Below are 13,596 nucleotides of genomic sequence, written 5' to 3'. Positions count from 1 at the left end.
CAATTGAGTTTGAGAACCTTGCTGTCCTGTACAACAACCAGCTCCTGTTTGTTATACACAAAACTTGCACTTTTTCATGCATTCTCTCTTGAATGCCTACCAACCTCTGGGGAGGTAAGTACCAGCTGTTAAGACTATTTTACAAGTGCAGAAACTGACATTCAGGGTTCTGTGACCCCAAATTAGGGAATTTCTAACGGTGGCACTGAGATTCAAAACTTGCCTGAACCCAAGGCTGCACTTTTAAATGCCGTATTATACTGCTCCCCTAGCCAGTAATCTCAGAATCTGGAAGCACTGCTGCAATAGAGCGTTTCTTCCTCCTGCTCCCTTGTGGCGCTGAATCCTTGTGGCGCTGCCCTGCCCTCGCCATACCCACGGGTGCACCCCCCGTGCCAGGGTCAGTGGGAACTGTTCCTTCGTTGGCTCGGAGAGTGATAGCCACTCAGTTAAAGAGGGAGGAGAGCAGGTGCTGGGGTTACTGTGACTCTGGGGCACCAGCCCATTTATCACGGTCTCCGGTTTTTGTGTGTGTGCAGCTGGGCCCGTCAGTGCTGACTCAAGGGGAGACCAGGTGACCTCTTATAAAGGGGCTCCACCTCTAGCCTTGCATCTCCCGGACCGTGGAGATGGGGAGGCTGTTGCTGTGGGTTGGTGAGTATGGCCGGGACAGTCCCCACAATGTCCCTCAGCCCGGGAGGCTCCAGATTTCCTAAGTTTGTCACCTCTCCAGTGCTGGAGAAACATCTTGGGGCCCGGGGTGGACAGGACATAATGAAGGGTCAGAGGGACTCAGGGAGGAGCAACCATGGTTTTCAAACCTGGTTGCACATAGAACATTTTTATACCTGCCTGGCTTCCACCTTGGGGTGATTAAGTCAGAATTTCTGCCAGAGTGTAAGTACTTGGAAATTGGAAGCTAGGTTTGAGAAGCTAGGCCTGGAGCTTTTGCTGGAACTTACCAAAGTCGTTGCTGTCCCTGGACCAGCATGTGGGCACTTGTGGTGTTTATGTTAGAGTGGAAGGAGCTTAGGTAGATCTGGCTCTACTGGCTCAACTTAGAAACAAGTGGATAGTGGGATAGTGGGTGTCTCCAGATTTGCACCCACATCTGGCTGGGGTCTGCAAAATTGGTGGGGGAGCTTGCAAACTGGAGGGTGTTCCAAGAGGTCACTTGGGGTATACCTGTGACTCTGCATGTGATTCCTCTCTTCCTTTTCTGCAGGGCTGCTCCTTTTCCTGGAACAGCACGATGGTAAGGGACTTCTCTGCCTCTCGAGAGCCAGAAGCATTTCTGGCTGAAAAGGGTTTCACCACCCGGCCTGGCTCTGCCAACAGGATGCTTGGTCCAGGCTGTTCATCACCTGCGTGCCAGGATGCAGCGTTAGGGCTCCTCTGACCAGGACGTCATAGGACATTCTTTTCTCCCTGGGACCTCAACACTGGGTGGGACCGGACCTCAGTGTAGAATTGGAGAGTGGGTTGGGGGTGTGTTGCAGTGGCCTGGCCCCTTGGGCTGTGTTCACACTGCTCTGTGGAAGCTGAGCTCCCCGCTGTGCTTGGTCTCTGCTGATTCCTATGCTCTCTCCACCAGGAGCTGCCCACAAACTGGTGTGTTATTACAACAAATGGGCACATAGTCGATCCAGCCCAGCCTCTGTCTCGCCCCGTGACCTGGACCCTTTTCTCTGCACACACCTGATATTTACCTTTGCCTCAATGAACAACAATCAGATCATTGCTATGGCTGCCTCGGACCAGAATGTTCTCTATCCAGAGTTCAACAAGCTCAAGGAGAGGTGTGTTTGTATTGGATGTGGGGGTCACATCTGCAGATTTTATAGACAGAAGGAAATTAAGCCTTTCTTCCCTTTCCTCGTCAACTCTCCTTGATCCCCCTAGTCCTTGCCTCCTCTTGGGAGCACCCCTGACTTGGAGCTCCCTTCTGTTAAATACCCCGAGTTCTTTCTTCCTCTTTGTCTTTGGGTTGCTGTTGCTTCTGCCTGGATTGTCCTCTCTGCCCTGCTTGGCAGCCCTGACTTACCTTTTCAGCCTAGTGGTGAGGATGGCATGACCTAACACTGCTACAGTGTCTCAAATTAGCAATGCTAGTGTTTCCACTAACAGTTAGCACTTGCAAACCCCACACTGGGAGCTCCCACGGGAAGGGACAATGTCTCCCATATCTCTGTATATGGGGCCTAGGGCAGTGCCTGGCACAGAGCAGGAGCTCCCCAAGTGCTTGCGTAGGCGTTTCTTCCCAGGGCTCCTGTCCAGAGGGAAGTCTGGCACCGAGTCAATGGTTATATGCAGGCAGGGCAAAAAGCGCTCTGGAAGCAGGGAGCGAGTGTGTCTTGCTCATTGTTCCATCTCAAGCACCTAAATAGTCAATGGAACACAGCAAGTGCTTAATAAATGCTGAATAGGAACATGAATAAGGAGAAACTTTTAGGAATGTCCTCCTTTTCATTGGAACACCACGGGGATGTGGGAGAGTTTGGTGGATTTTGGACAACCTGGGAGTTCCTGGGCTGTGATGAGTGAGGGTTGATGGGCCTTCCCTCCCACCCCCCCTCCACGCCGCTTCCCTTTCCTTCCCTCTACCCGTCTTCCCACTTTCATCTCCCCCACTTTCCATTGCTCCCCAAATGAGTGAACAAAGGAGTGGTGAGCGCAGCCACCCCTGGGTGGGAACCCCTCTCACCCACCCTCTTCCCGCACTGCAGGAACAGGAAGCTGAAGACACTGGTGTCCATCGGGGGGTGGGACTTCGGCACACCCAGGTGAGACTGGATTGGCACCACCCTCTCTCTGGGGCAGGGTGGGGGCGAAGGGAGAAGGAGCAGGTGGCTCGAAATATGGGCAGGCCAGGCGAGCCCACCAGCACAGCCATGCAAGAGTAAAGATGTGTGGACACTCCCTGAGTCCTGACCTGGACCTGGGTGCAGGGGCCCCAGGACCTTCCCTCCAAGACTGACGAGCAGAGATAGGGACCATCCAGCATGCCACGGGAAAGGGGTGTCAGGAAATGAGGGAGAAAATGGGCTGCTCACAATTGTCCCCTCATTAGAGGTACGGCTTTACCCTCAGGGAGCAGAGGAGACTTGTGCAGGACAAGAGGAGGTACCCCAAACCTCACAGGGTCTGAATTTGCTTACTTTACAAACAGAGCCAGTGACCCCAGCCTCCAAGGGTTGTTTAGGGCCCCTCTAACCAGGACCTCACAGGACATTCTTTTCTCCCTGGGACCTTGCACTGGGTGGGACCGGACCTAGGTGTAGAATGGAGAGTGACGTGGGGGTGTGTTGCAGTGGCCTGGCCCCTTGGGCTGTGAGCACGTGTTTAGCTTGGTGCCTGGCACATCAGGATCCACACTTAGCACCTGCTCCTGTTGGCACAAGGCGACATGGAGGTACAGACCACCTGTCTGTTCCCCCTTTTCATGGCTGAGGCAGGTCAGAGGCCACCTGCCTTCTCGCTTGGACCATTGAGCTGCAGGAGAGGGAGGCCTGTGGCCTGGGCATGTGCAGATGCATCTTTGGCATCAAGGACAGCAGAGGGAGGGCTTGGGGTGTTTGGTGAGAATAGGCTCTGCCCAAGCACAGGCTTTGCTTGTCCCTGTGGCCACAGTTTAACATTCCAGGTGTGTTAGATGCTTTGCACACACTTGGAAGCAGCTCACACAGTGGTGGTTTGTATTTCAGATTTGTAGAAAACAGAAAGTAGGAGTGAGAGGCATTAAGGAACACGCTGGTGTCCCTCAGAGATCACCCGCGAGGAGGCGGCCACCAGATGACGGCAGCCAGGCCCGCCTGACTCTAGCTGCTTAACTTTCTAATCACAACACAGGACTAGCCCAGAAGAACTTAGTGTCCAACCCCAATAAATCATAATTTTTCTAGTAGCATCTGCACTATAAAAGAAAAATCAAACTAAAATAGGAAAAAAAAAAAGCCCATGAAGGAAAGAGCCAAGAGAAAGGATCCCTAGTCAGACCACAAGTTATCTTTCTGGAAATGCTGGTCTTGGAATTGAGTCCCTCCCCCCGACCCCCACCAGCAGAGAAAGAAAGTCAGTGCAAGGATAGAACAGTGGAACTGGGTACTTAGCTGTGAGGAAACAGCAGAGAGAGGCAAAGTTTCTGACCAGCAGGCAGCTCAGGCTTTGCAGCAGAACACACTCCTGGGATCTCTGCCCCCAGGCCATGGGCCTGCTGTTCCTGTGCAGTCTGCCTGGGGCTGGACTCAGTTTTCAGCTCCTCTGTGCTGCCTGAATCCCCCATTCCTGGGAATTTTGCTCTAGTGCTTGGAGGGGTGTTTAAGAAGCTTGAAGCATTTCCAAGGCCTGCCTTCCTTTCTTCCAGCCTGGGCCTGGGAGAAGGGGCCAGTTCTGGAGAGAGCGTGCCTCACCTCAGCCTGGTCTCCCGGCAGGTTCACCACTATGCTGGCCACAAAAGCCAGCAGGAAAACATTTATTGATTCAGTGATACCCTTCCTGAGGACACACAGCTTTGACGGTCTGGACCTCTTCTTCATGTACCCGGGACAGAGAGGCAGCCCCGCGCAAGACCGGTGGAATTTTCTCTCCTTAATTGAAGTAAGGCCAGTGTGGCAGGTGTAGAATCCAGAGATGACTCTCCTTTTATCATACCTGGGCTTGTGGCATAGGAGGAGTGTCGAACAGCGAGGCAGGGGCCAGAGAACAGAACAGAATGTTCTTTTACTTCCAGCACCTAGAGGTGCTGGGCGAAAATGCTGCTGAGCAGGTTCTGTGGTGCTTCCTTTTGTTTGTCTGCATCCAGGCCCACCCCAGGCCCCCCAGCCTGAGAGCTGCCTCTCTGCAGCTTCTGGGGCTTGCTCAGGCATCAGTCTGAACCCTGTGCTCCTGAACCTGACTGCTACCCCACTTTCAAATCACTGGCCACACTGGCTCACATCTCTTCCCCCGACCTGTGGGCAGGGCCCACGTCTGACTCTCCTGCATCTCTCCAGACCACAGGGCACTGTACCTGAAGTTCTCCTGGCTAATACTTTCCGTGATTCTGTTTTGTCTGGTTTTCTGCACTTGCCTCGTTCTTCCCAGGAGCTCCTGTTTGCCTTCCGGGAGGAGGTGTATCTCACCGGGCGCCCAAGGCTCCTGCTCTCAGCTGCTGTCTCTGGGAACCCACACATCATCCAAAAAGCTTATGATGTGCGCCTTCTCGGAATGTGAGTGGAGGCAGGACAGCAGGCTGAGACCCCCAGAGCTTCCAGGCCTAGTCTGCACTCTCCACGTGTGCCCTGGGGCAATGCTAGTTTGTGGGGGGAGAGGGGGCAGGCTGAGGAGCAGGGTGGGGCTGAGGATCACTTCATTACACCCGGGGCTCTCTTTAGGAGACCAGAGTGAGGTGATGTTGTACCAGCACTCACAACACCATCATCTTGGGCAGAGTCTTCTGCATGCCCTTTGTTGGGTCTCATGGGAGAGAACTTCATGGGCCTGACCTGGGCTGGGCCAGCGCTCAGCTGCAGACACACTGTGTGACAGGTGCCTGGTGTCACAGCAGATGAATTACCAGCTGCAGAAACAAAATTAGCAACGCCCACCCAGGCCCGGTTTTCAGAGCACAGGTTTCCATGCAAAAAACCACAAAGCTAGATAAGGAGTAGCTCATAACTCTGGACATGCCAGAGCTGGATGCATTTTCTCGAATCTCAGAGACCAAGGTTTTACAGAGGAGAAAACTGAGGGACAGAAGAGAGGATGGGGTCTCTGTGGGACCACACTGGGGAGAGTGGTTTCAATGTTGGAGGAAAGGGGAGCAACCCTGGGGTACAGGGCTCGCTAATGTCGGTCTTACAGTCAGGAGGGAGTCCTACCTTTCCCCAACGGGACAACTTTAGGCATCTTAGCCAACCTGAGTTTCAATTTCTTCAGCTTTAAGATGTAGGTAGTTACAGTTCTTGGGGCTTTGGCAGGATTAAAATTGAATCGGATAATCCATAGAAACCTGCACACCTGCAGCCCGACTCAGCTGCACCTCCTCATTATGAGAGCTTTCTGGAAGAGCTTTCAGTGGTTCCTTGAATGGCCAAAAGACAGAGGCCCATTTCCTGGTGCAGGACGGAGCTGCTTTGCTCGGACAATTTCTGCAGCCCTCTGCCGGCACTGATGTCAGGTCTGCGGGCACTGGATTCTTCTCCGAGTCTTACCTGTTACTCTGGATCCCCCTGGGATGGTGTGGGTCCCTAACCACCTGTGGCAGCATCTTAAGTAGAGGGCACAGTCTGGGCAGGCCCCACAGGCAGAAAGGGCTGGGGGCGTGGTGAGCCCTGCACAGCTGCTAGTGAGCACTGTGAGACTATGACCTGAAATCCGACTGCCTGGTCTTCTCATGCCCTCCTCCTGCCCCCTACAGATTCCTGGATTTCATCAATGTCTTGTCTTATGACTTCCATGGAAGCTGGGAGAAGTTCACAGGACACAATAGCCCCCTGTTCTCTCTTTCTGAAGACCACAAATCTTCGGTAAGAGAAAGCTCCCTGGTGGCCCAAACATCAGCTCCTGAGTCCAGGTCAATAATTCATTGCGACAAGGAAGAGTTTGTGTTCTTTCTGCCTGCAGGCCTATGCCATGGAATATTGGCAAAATCTTGGTGCACCCCCACAGAAGCTCATCATGGGGTTACCTGCCTATGGACGTACCTTTCTCCTCTTTGAAGCCTCTGAGAATGGACTGCAGGCCAACGCTGTGGGACCAGGATCTTCAGGGACGTACACCAAGAAAGCTGGCTTCCTGGCTTATTATGAGGTGACAGGAACAGGACCTTTGTCTAGTCAGGGCTCCCCACTCCAGGTGGGGTGAGCGCAAGGACAGGGGCAAAGGCAAGGGCTAGTGCTAGAGTCAGGACAAAGAGGCAGTTTATCAGGGCAAGGGAAATCCACTATCTGGGTCATTTCCTTTCCCTTTAGGTGAAGTTATTTGAGGCTTTGGTAAGGGATGAGGAACTGGGGGGAGGGGTGAGCCTGATTGGAGGGGGACAGGTATTGTACCTCTTTAAAGAACTGTAATGTTATACAAGTCAATTCCGATTTACTATATGGCCTAATAAATGAATATTTGCAACATATGTAACATTTGCAAAAGCAAAAGAACAGTATAACCTTCTGTCCCCTAGCCTCACCCCCACCCCCATCCCCGACATCCCCTGCACCCAGCTTCAATCATTAACTACTTATGGTCAACCTTGTTCCATCTTTGCTCCCTGATGCCCTCCAGTCCTACTACTAGATTATGTTGAAGCAATTCCAAGATATCCTCTACTACTGATCGTTTCTCCTGTACCCAGTTCTGCTCCCTTAAACCCTATCTCCACAAAGCTTGCTACCAAGTGGAGGAAGAGACATGGACCAAAGGGAACGTAGAACTCAAGAGAAGACTGAAAGAGGCAGAGCGTAGCAATAGGGCTCTCAAAGGTCTAATGGAACAGATAGACACTGAGCAGAGCTTGAAACACGGGATGAATCCTCATGGGCCAGAATGACAAATGGGAAGGACCTCCCATGTAGATGACAGCAGGTACAAAGGCACAGGCATGGAGGGGTGCCGGATGGGGGCTGGAGATCTGCTCCAGGGAGTGGCAGAGGAGTTGATGTCTCTTTAGCCTCTGCTCTGTGCGGGATGGGTGGAGAGGGTTTCTTGCTGACTCGGTGAAGCATGGTTATGAGCCATGGCACAGTTGCCATGTTCTTAAGGGTCGTGATGGGTCAGAGACTTGGACAGACAGAAGCATTGAAGACAACAGGACATGTAGATGTTGGCTCCTGCAGCTCACCTTGAATGCTTCCATGTCTTTGCAGCTTATGGTTTCTGCACAATGCTTGGCACCCTGTTGACACTCAGATCGATTATACAACCTCGTTCTCCCTGCCTCTGAGACCTTTATATTTATTAGAGGTTCAAAGCTTGTTTGATTACATCCCAGATGGGCAGCATATGCTGATTTCTAAGGAACAGAGTGGAGGTTTATTTGTGAAAACTCTTTGAAATGATGCAGGTTTAGTCAAGGTTAATGGTTTGGTATTGGCATCATTACCAAATCTTGGTTTGATTTCTTAAGGATGCCACTTGCTCCAGTTTCTCCTTCTTTTCCGTCATGGTCAATAGAAGGAGGAAGTGTAATAGAAGGCATTTATTCCTAGACTACCTAGAAAGACTAGAAAGGAGGTCTTAAGTGAGTGGCTTCCCCACATCCTCTTTAGTCAACCTGCTTCTCACTCCTGGTGAGGGATGCTTTGATTCCTTACTCCTGAGCAAGGAGCAGCATGTCTGCTGGTGCTTGTCTCCCTGGCACTTCACAGGACTAATCTGGGGACCCTCCTGGCAGGTCTGCTCCTTCATCCATGGAGCAACGAAACGGCGGATTAGTTATCAGTATGTTCCATACGCCTTCAAGGGGAAGGAGTGGGTTGGCTACGATGACGCCTTCAGCTTCAGTCACAAGGTGAGACTCGGTCCTTTCTTCTGCAACATGTATTGAATCATTCCCTTCTGGCGTCCATGAGGCCCTTGTCTGTATGTCTGTATAGTGTGTTTGTGTGTGTGTTTGCATGTGCATGCATGCGCTCAAGCATACGCTGGGTGGAGGACAAAAAGGTGAGGATGATTAGTTCAGATAAGCTTCATGCTCGAACCAAGCGGAGTTTCATAATCACTTCTAGCCCAACCCTCTCATTTTGTTTTTTTTTCTTTATTACTCATTTTATTTTAGAGCTATAAATCTTTAAAATACAAGAAGTAATTGACTCCTATCAATTTTTGGTAAGAAGAGAACATTTTCTCAGATCAAACAAGAGCAATAAGTTAGGGAGCCAAATACTTCACTGTCATAAGCATTTGGGGGTCCTGTTTCTTGTCACTCCCAGCATCTTAATCAGGGTCAAGCGTGATTCAATGAGTCTTAAGTCAAGAATAAGAAAACGACCCAGAAGGAATAAATAAAGACATTAGAGCGAATAAGTCAACTCAGGACTGCCTCTTGGCCGTCTCTGATCTTTCCTTCCTCCCAAACTTTCTATCCCACAAGACACCTGTTGTGGCGAAAGCTCTGCATCTCCCTCTAGTGGAGACATTTTCATTAGGCCTAAGAGTTTGCAGGGGGTAGATATTTTCTCAAACTACTCAACACCCTATTGTTTCACGCCCAGAAAAATCTTGCATGGCCATCCCCCAGATCCCCTGGTGCACATCCCCTGAACTAATCTTCTGGCCACCTCATATACTATCTCCCTCAATTATGGGCATACAGACAACTTCTTATTTTGAAGACAAAGAATCTCAGTTTTGAGGGAAGAAATGATTCTCAGTTTACACAAGTTTTTGGTGATAATCTTTTGATGGTATCACATAGCTCAGGTCAGATAACTATGGATCAGATAGGTAAACACTGTGTGAGCTACTCAGGCTAAGCGCTACATGAATATCCACATGAGGCAGGGCCATGAAGTCAGGGCGGACTTCCTGAAAGAGGTGGGCAGGAGCAGGAGAAAACGACATGGGAAAAGGCTCAGTGGTACAGAAAGCTTGTTCAAAGCAGTTTTGAAGAAATTGTTAGGTGTAGCAGAGAAGTTTTGTAAAGTCTAAGAGAAGGCAAGAAAGTACCGCCAGTTGCTGGAGGGATTGAATGCTGATGAAGGAGTTTAGCCTTCACCCTGTGGGCATTGGAAGGTAAAGCTAGGTTTCTAAGCAGGGCTATGACCTGTGAGTTTGAAGCCTTTAGGAGTGAACTGTTGTCAGTTCTATCCTTCATACCCTCGCACCTCCCTGTCCCCACCCCCCAAAGCAGTGTTGTACAAAGTAGAATCTGTCAGTCGATTATAATGAATTAAAGCAGAAACAGCATATTCAGTGGTTTCTGAACCTGCCTCTGCTTTGGAATCATCTAAGAGACTTGATAAATGTAAAATGTGGCTCCACCCCCAAACATTCAGCAGGTCTGGAAGCTGCTTTTAGGGTGTCATCATGTGATCCTGCTCTCTCCCCTACTGTTGGCTGCTCTTTGGGGGAAGTTAGGTCAGAAAGCACAAGACACAGAGGCATTCACAGAGACTCACCGTGTCTCCTCTGCACATTACACTGAGGGAGTCGGCCATGGGGAGAATGGTTGAGAGCAGGGTTTTCAGCTTCCAGGATTTTACTCTGTGGTTTGATAATGGAAGATACAAACAAAAACAGTCAGTGACTCCATGGAATGATCCAGCTGGATAAGACTAACATATGACCCATAGGACAGGGGAGTGGGGACCGCCCCCTGTGAGCTGGGGGATGCCTGGGTCCAGCAGTGGAGGGTGGTCTGCAGAACTCGAGGGAGATGTGAGTCTAGTGTGAGCATGATGTAGGGATTTCATGGTAGACTCTAGGAGGTGAAAGAGAGATCATTTCTGGGAAGTAATTATGCCTGGATTTCTCAGTGTTCCTGCATCATCCGGGCATTCTGAGCAAGGGAACAGACAAGTTACAGTAATGATGATGACGACAGTGATAGCCTCACACTCTTTCCCAGAGCCATTTGCTCACATTCAAGGATTTAAAATGTCCCCTTCTCACAGAGGACTTAATTCTAGAGTGAAGCTCTCAGTCTCTCTGGAGGGATGGATGGCCAGATACACAAACTTCTCTACATAAGCTCAAATCTCATAATTTTGGGGTTCTTCTCTAGCATTGCAGGTCCCTACTTCACATGCAGGTGAATACCTGGCCCCTCAGCACATCACCTTTTGGGTTACGGTGGCATGTCAACTCAAGGATCTATTCTGGCTGTTTGTTTTGTTGTGTGCCACCCGCCTGTTCTCTGATCCACAGAACTGGGGTGCACATAGGTACGTGAGCACATGTAAAACTGGCAGGCTGACTTGGAAGCTTGGATGTAGGATGCAATTCAGATTCTTCTGGTTCAGAACACATTTGGTTTCTTCCTTTCTCTCATTTTACATTAGGGGACAGTAAGTCCCAGGAAGGAGTTAAGTGTCTTGGCCAAGTCATGTAGCCATTGGATACAATAGAGTCTGTCTTTTTCATCATGCTTGGTAGGTAGCAATGACAAGGAAAGAATAGGACCTGGATTTGGGTCTAAACTCTGCCATTTAGTTATAACTGAGGTTTAAAAATCATCCACAGAATTCTTTATTTTCTTACTTGTGAAAAGAATACACTGTTATGTGGTCTATATCTTGCCTATGGCGGCCCTGAGATAAGGTTTGTGGAAGGAATTTTTAAATATTAAAGCAATATCTGTAGTTTAGTATATTGATAATGGTTGGTAGCAGCCTGAGGGAATCCAGAGTGACCATGTTTAACATTTATGAGCATTCACAAGGCACAAGGTATGGATGCAAATATCTTGCAGGTAGGAATTCTTTTTTTTTTAAAGTTTTTCACTTTTCAAATTGTGGCAAAATATACATAACATAAAATTACCCCTTAGCTATTTTTAAGCTTCAGGTCAGTAGCATAAGTGCATTCATGTTGTTGAGTTTCTGTCACCAAGTCCTGCCTATCACCACTGTCAAACCCCCCCGCCCCCCGCCACCCCCCCCCCCCGCAACCCTACCACCACTGTCCCTCTGCAGGAGTTTTTCATCTTCCAGATGGAAACTCCCCACCCACAACCCCTGCGCACCCTGGCCCCAAGCCAGCCCCTGGCAATCACCATTCGCTTTGAATCTCTATGAATCTGCCGTGTCTAAGAACCTCATCTGAGCAGATCACACAGTATTTGTGCTTTTGTGACTGGCTTATTCTACTCAGCACGAGTCCACGCTGTGGCACCTACCTGTAGGAATTCTTTTATCCTAAAGATGTTGGAAATGTCATTATCCCTTTCTTACAAATAAGGCAGTTGGGACATAGATGGTTTATGGAACTTTTTCAAGACCCTGTAGTTAATAAGCAGTAGAGACCAGATTCAAATACAGGCTAAGCTTCTAATCACCCAACTATAGTGTCTCATGAAGGTCCTTATGTTTTTGGGTCCCTGAACCCCCACTACAACTATCTGCAAGAGAGTCAGGACAGCAGGTTACCTGACAGATAACCTAACAGCAGGATACTGGCTGCCACTTTTACAGGCATCATTCATAAAGGAAAAGCATTTGGGGGGCGCCATGGTGTGGACATTGGACATGGATGATGTCAAGGGCACTTTTTGTGGCAACGGCTCTTACCCCCTCGTGTCCAGGCTGCACCATCTCCTGGTGCAGGCCGGTAAGTAGCTCTGACCTGCAAGCTGTAATCAGAAGTTGCATGACCGGGGCTGGGTGGGTTCATATTCTTAGTGCTAAAGACTTTGGTGAAGCAAGATGACATGGAGGGAAGAGAACAAGCTTTGCTCTCAAGTCAGTCTGCTTTCTAATGCTGGTTTGATGCATGCTCCCTTTGACCCCCTTATCTCTAAAATGGGAATAATCCTCATATTCATGATATTATTATAAGAACCAAATGAAACATGAATGAAAACTGTTGGCTCAGAGTTAACACTCAATATTTGCTTGTCTATTTCTCTGTTTCCCACTCCTGCTTTCATGGGTGAAAGTCCAGAAAAGGAAATAAGTTTCTTTCACTATTTCGATAGTAGAGACTGCCCTGGAAGTTAGGAGATGATAAACTTGGAGATGGTTTACAATTCTCATTTTATGGATAGGGAGATGGGGGTTCAGAGAGGTGAAAGTTACTTAGGGGTGGAGACAGGACTGTGGCCCACTTCTTTTTAACTTCTTTATAGGGCAGCCCTTCTCCGCGCCCTCCCCGCCCACCATGATGTTCTGCACTCCTACAGCAGGGGACATAGAAGGTGTCTCCTGGTAGATTCAAAAAGTAAGAAATCAGGCCTTCTGAGCAAGGTCTTGCAGACAGTGCGCTCAGAGAGCTCAAAGTGAGGTCTGAAGCCTGGAGCACAGTATGGCTCTTCCTTGGGTCATTGACTGGAAATACAGCAAATCCACTGAGGTCTGGGCACCTGGGATCACATTAACATGATGAGGCAGGAGACAGGGCTTTTATGCGGTAGGACTTTCTCTACATCCTCAAGCAGGCGCATTATGAAAAACTCCAATTCTGGATTTTAGGGAGCAGGTAGTACTTCAGCCTTGGAGTCTGTTTAGCCTGCCGGTAATGAATAGCCTGGGAAGGAATTGGCGGAAATCTTATCCTTTCTGACTGATTTTCTCTAGAGTCCACCTCAGTTTCTTCACTGACCTATTGGTCCTCACCCATGATGAATTCTTCAGGAACTGACTCTGGAAAGCCAACCATGACAACTGACTTGGCAAGCTTGCTCCCGGGAGGAAAGGTTACGACCAGTAAGACCCATATGAAGTCTAAAAGCATGACAACAACCTCCGGACGTGAAACTGTGACCCTCACAAGTGATATGTCCTCTAGAGAGCAAACTACAGCTCCGGACGAGAATACTGAAACCCCTGGAGTGACCATGACCTCTGTGGACCAATACTCTGTTTCCCTGGATGACACTACACCCATTGCTGTGAGTACCACCCTCTAGAAGAAAGGCTGTTGCTCCTAAAAAGATGACTTTCCCCTCCAGAAAAAAGATAGTCCGCT

General features: G+C 49.5%; 1 protein-coding gene across 1 annotated transcript; it reads left to right on the top strand.

The window, feature by feature from the left end:
• Positions 1 to 1,497: 1,497 nt before the first annotated feature.
• On the top strand, positions 1,498 to 12,840 carry OVGP1 (oviductal glycoprotein 1; the record flags this gene model as incomplete). Its single annotated transcript, XM_084242455.1, has 9 exons — positions 1,498 to 1,799; positions 2,727 to 2,783; positions 4,431 to 4,596; positions 5,083 to 5,207; positions 6,398 to 6,506; positions 6,604 to 6,789; positions 8,366 to 8,482; positions 12,105 to 12,240; positions 12,758 to 12,840. The coding sequence occupies exons 1-9, from the start codon at positions 1,579 to 1,581 to the stop codon at positions 12,838 to 12,840; spliced, it is 1,200 nt and encodes a 399-aa protein (XP_084098581.1). The 5' UTR covers positions 1,498 to 1,578.
• Positions 12,841 to 13,596: the final 756 nt, after the last annotated feature.

The sequence above is a fragment of the Talpa europaea genome (genome assembly GCF_964194135.1).
Source record: "Talpa europaea genome assembly, chromosome: 9".
NCBI classification, from domain to species: domain Eukaryota; kingdom Metazoa; phylum Chordata; class Mammalia; order Eulipotyphla; family Talpidae; genus Talpa; species Talpa europaea.
This window is presented reverse-complemented; position numbering and strand designations above follow the sequence as displayed.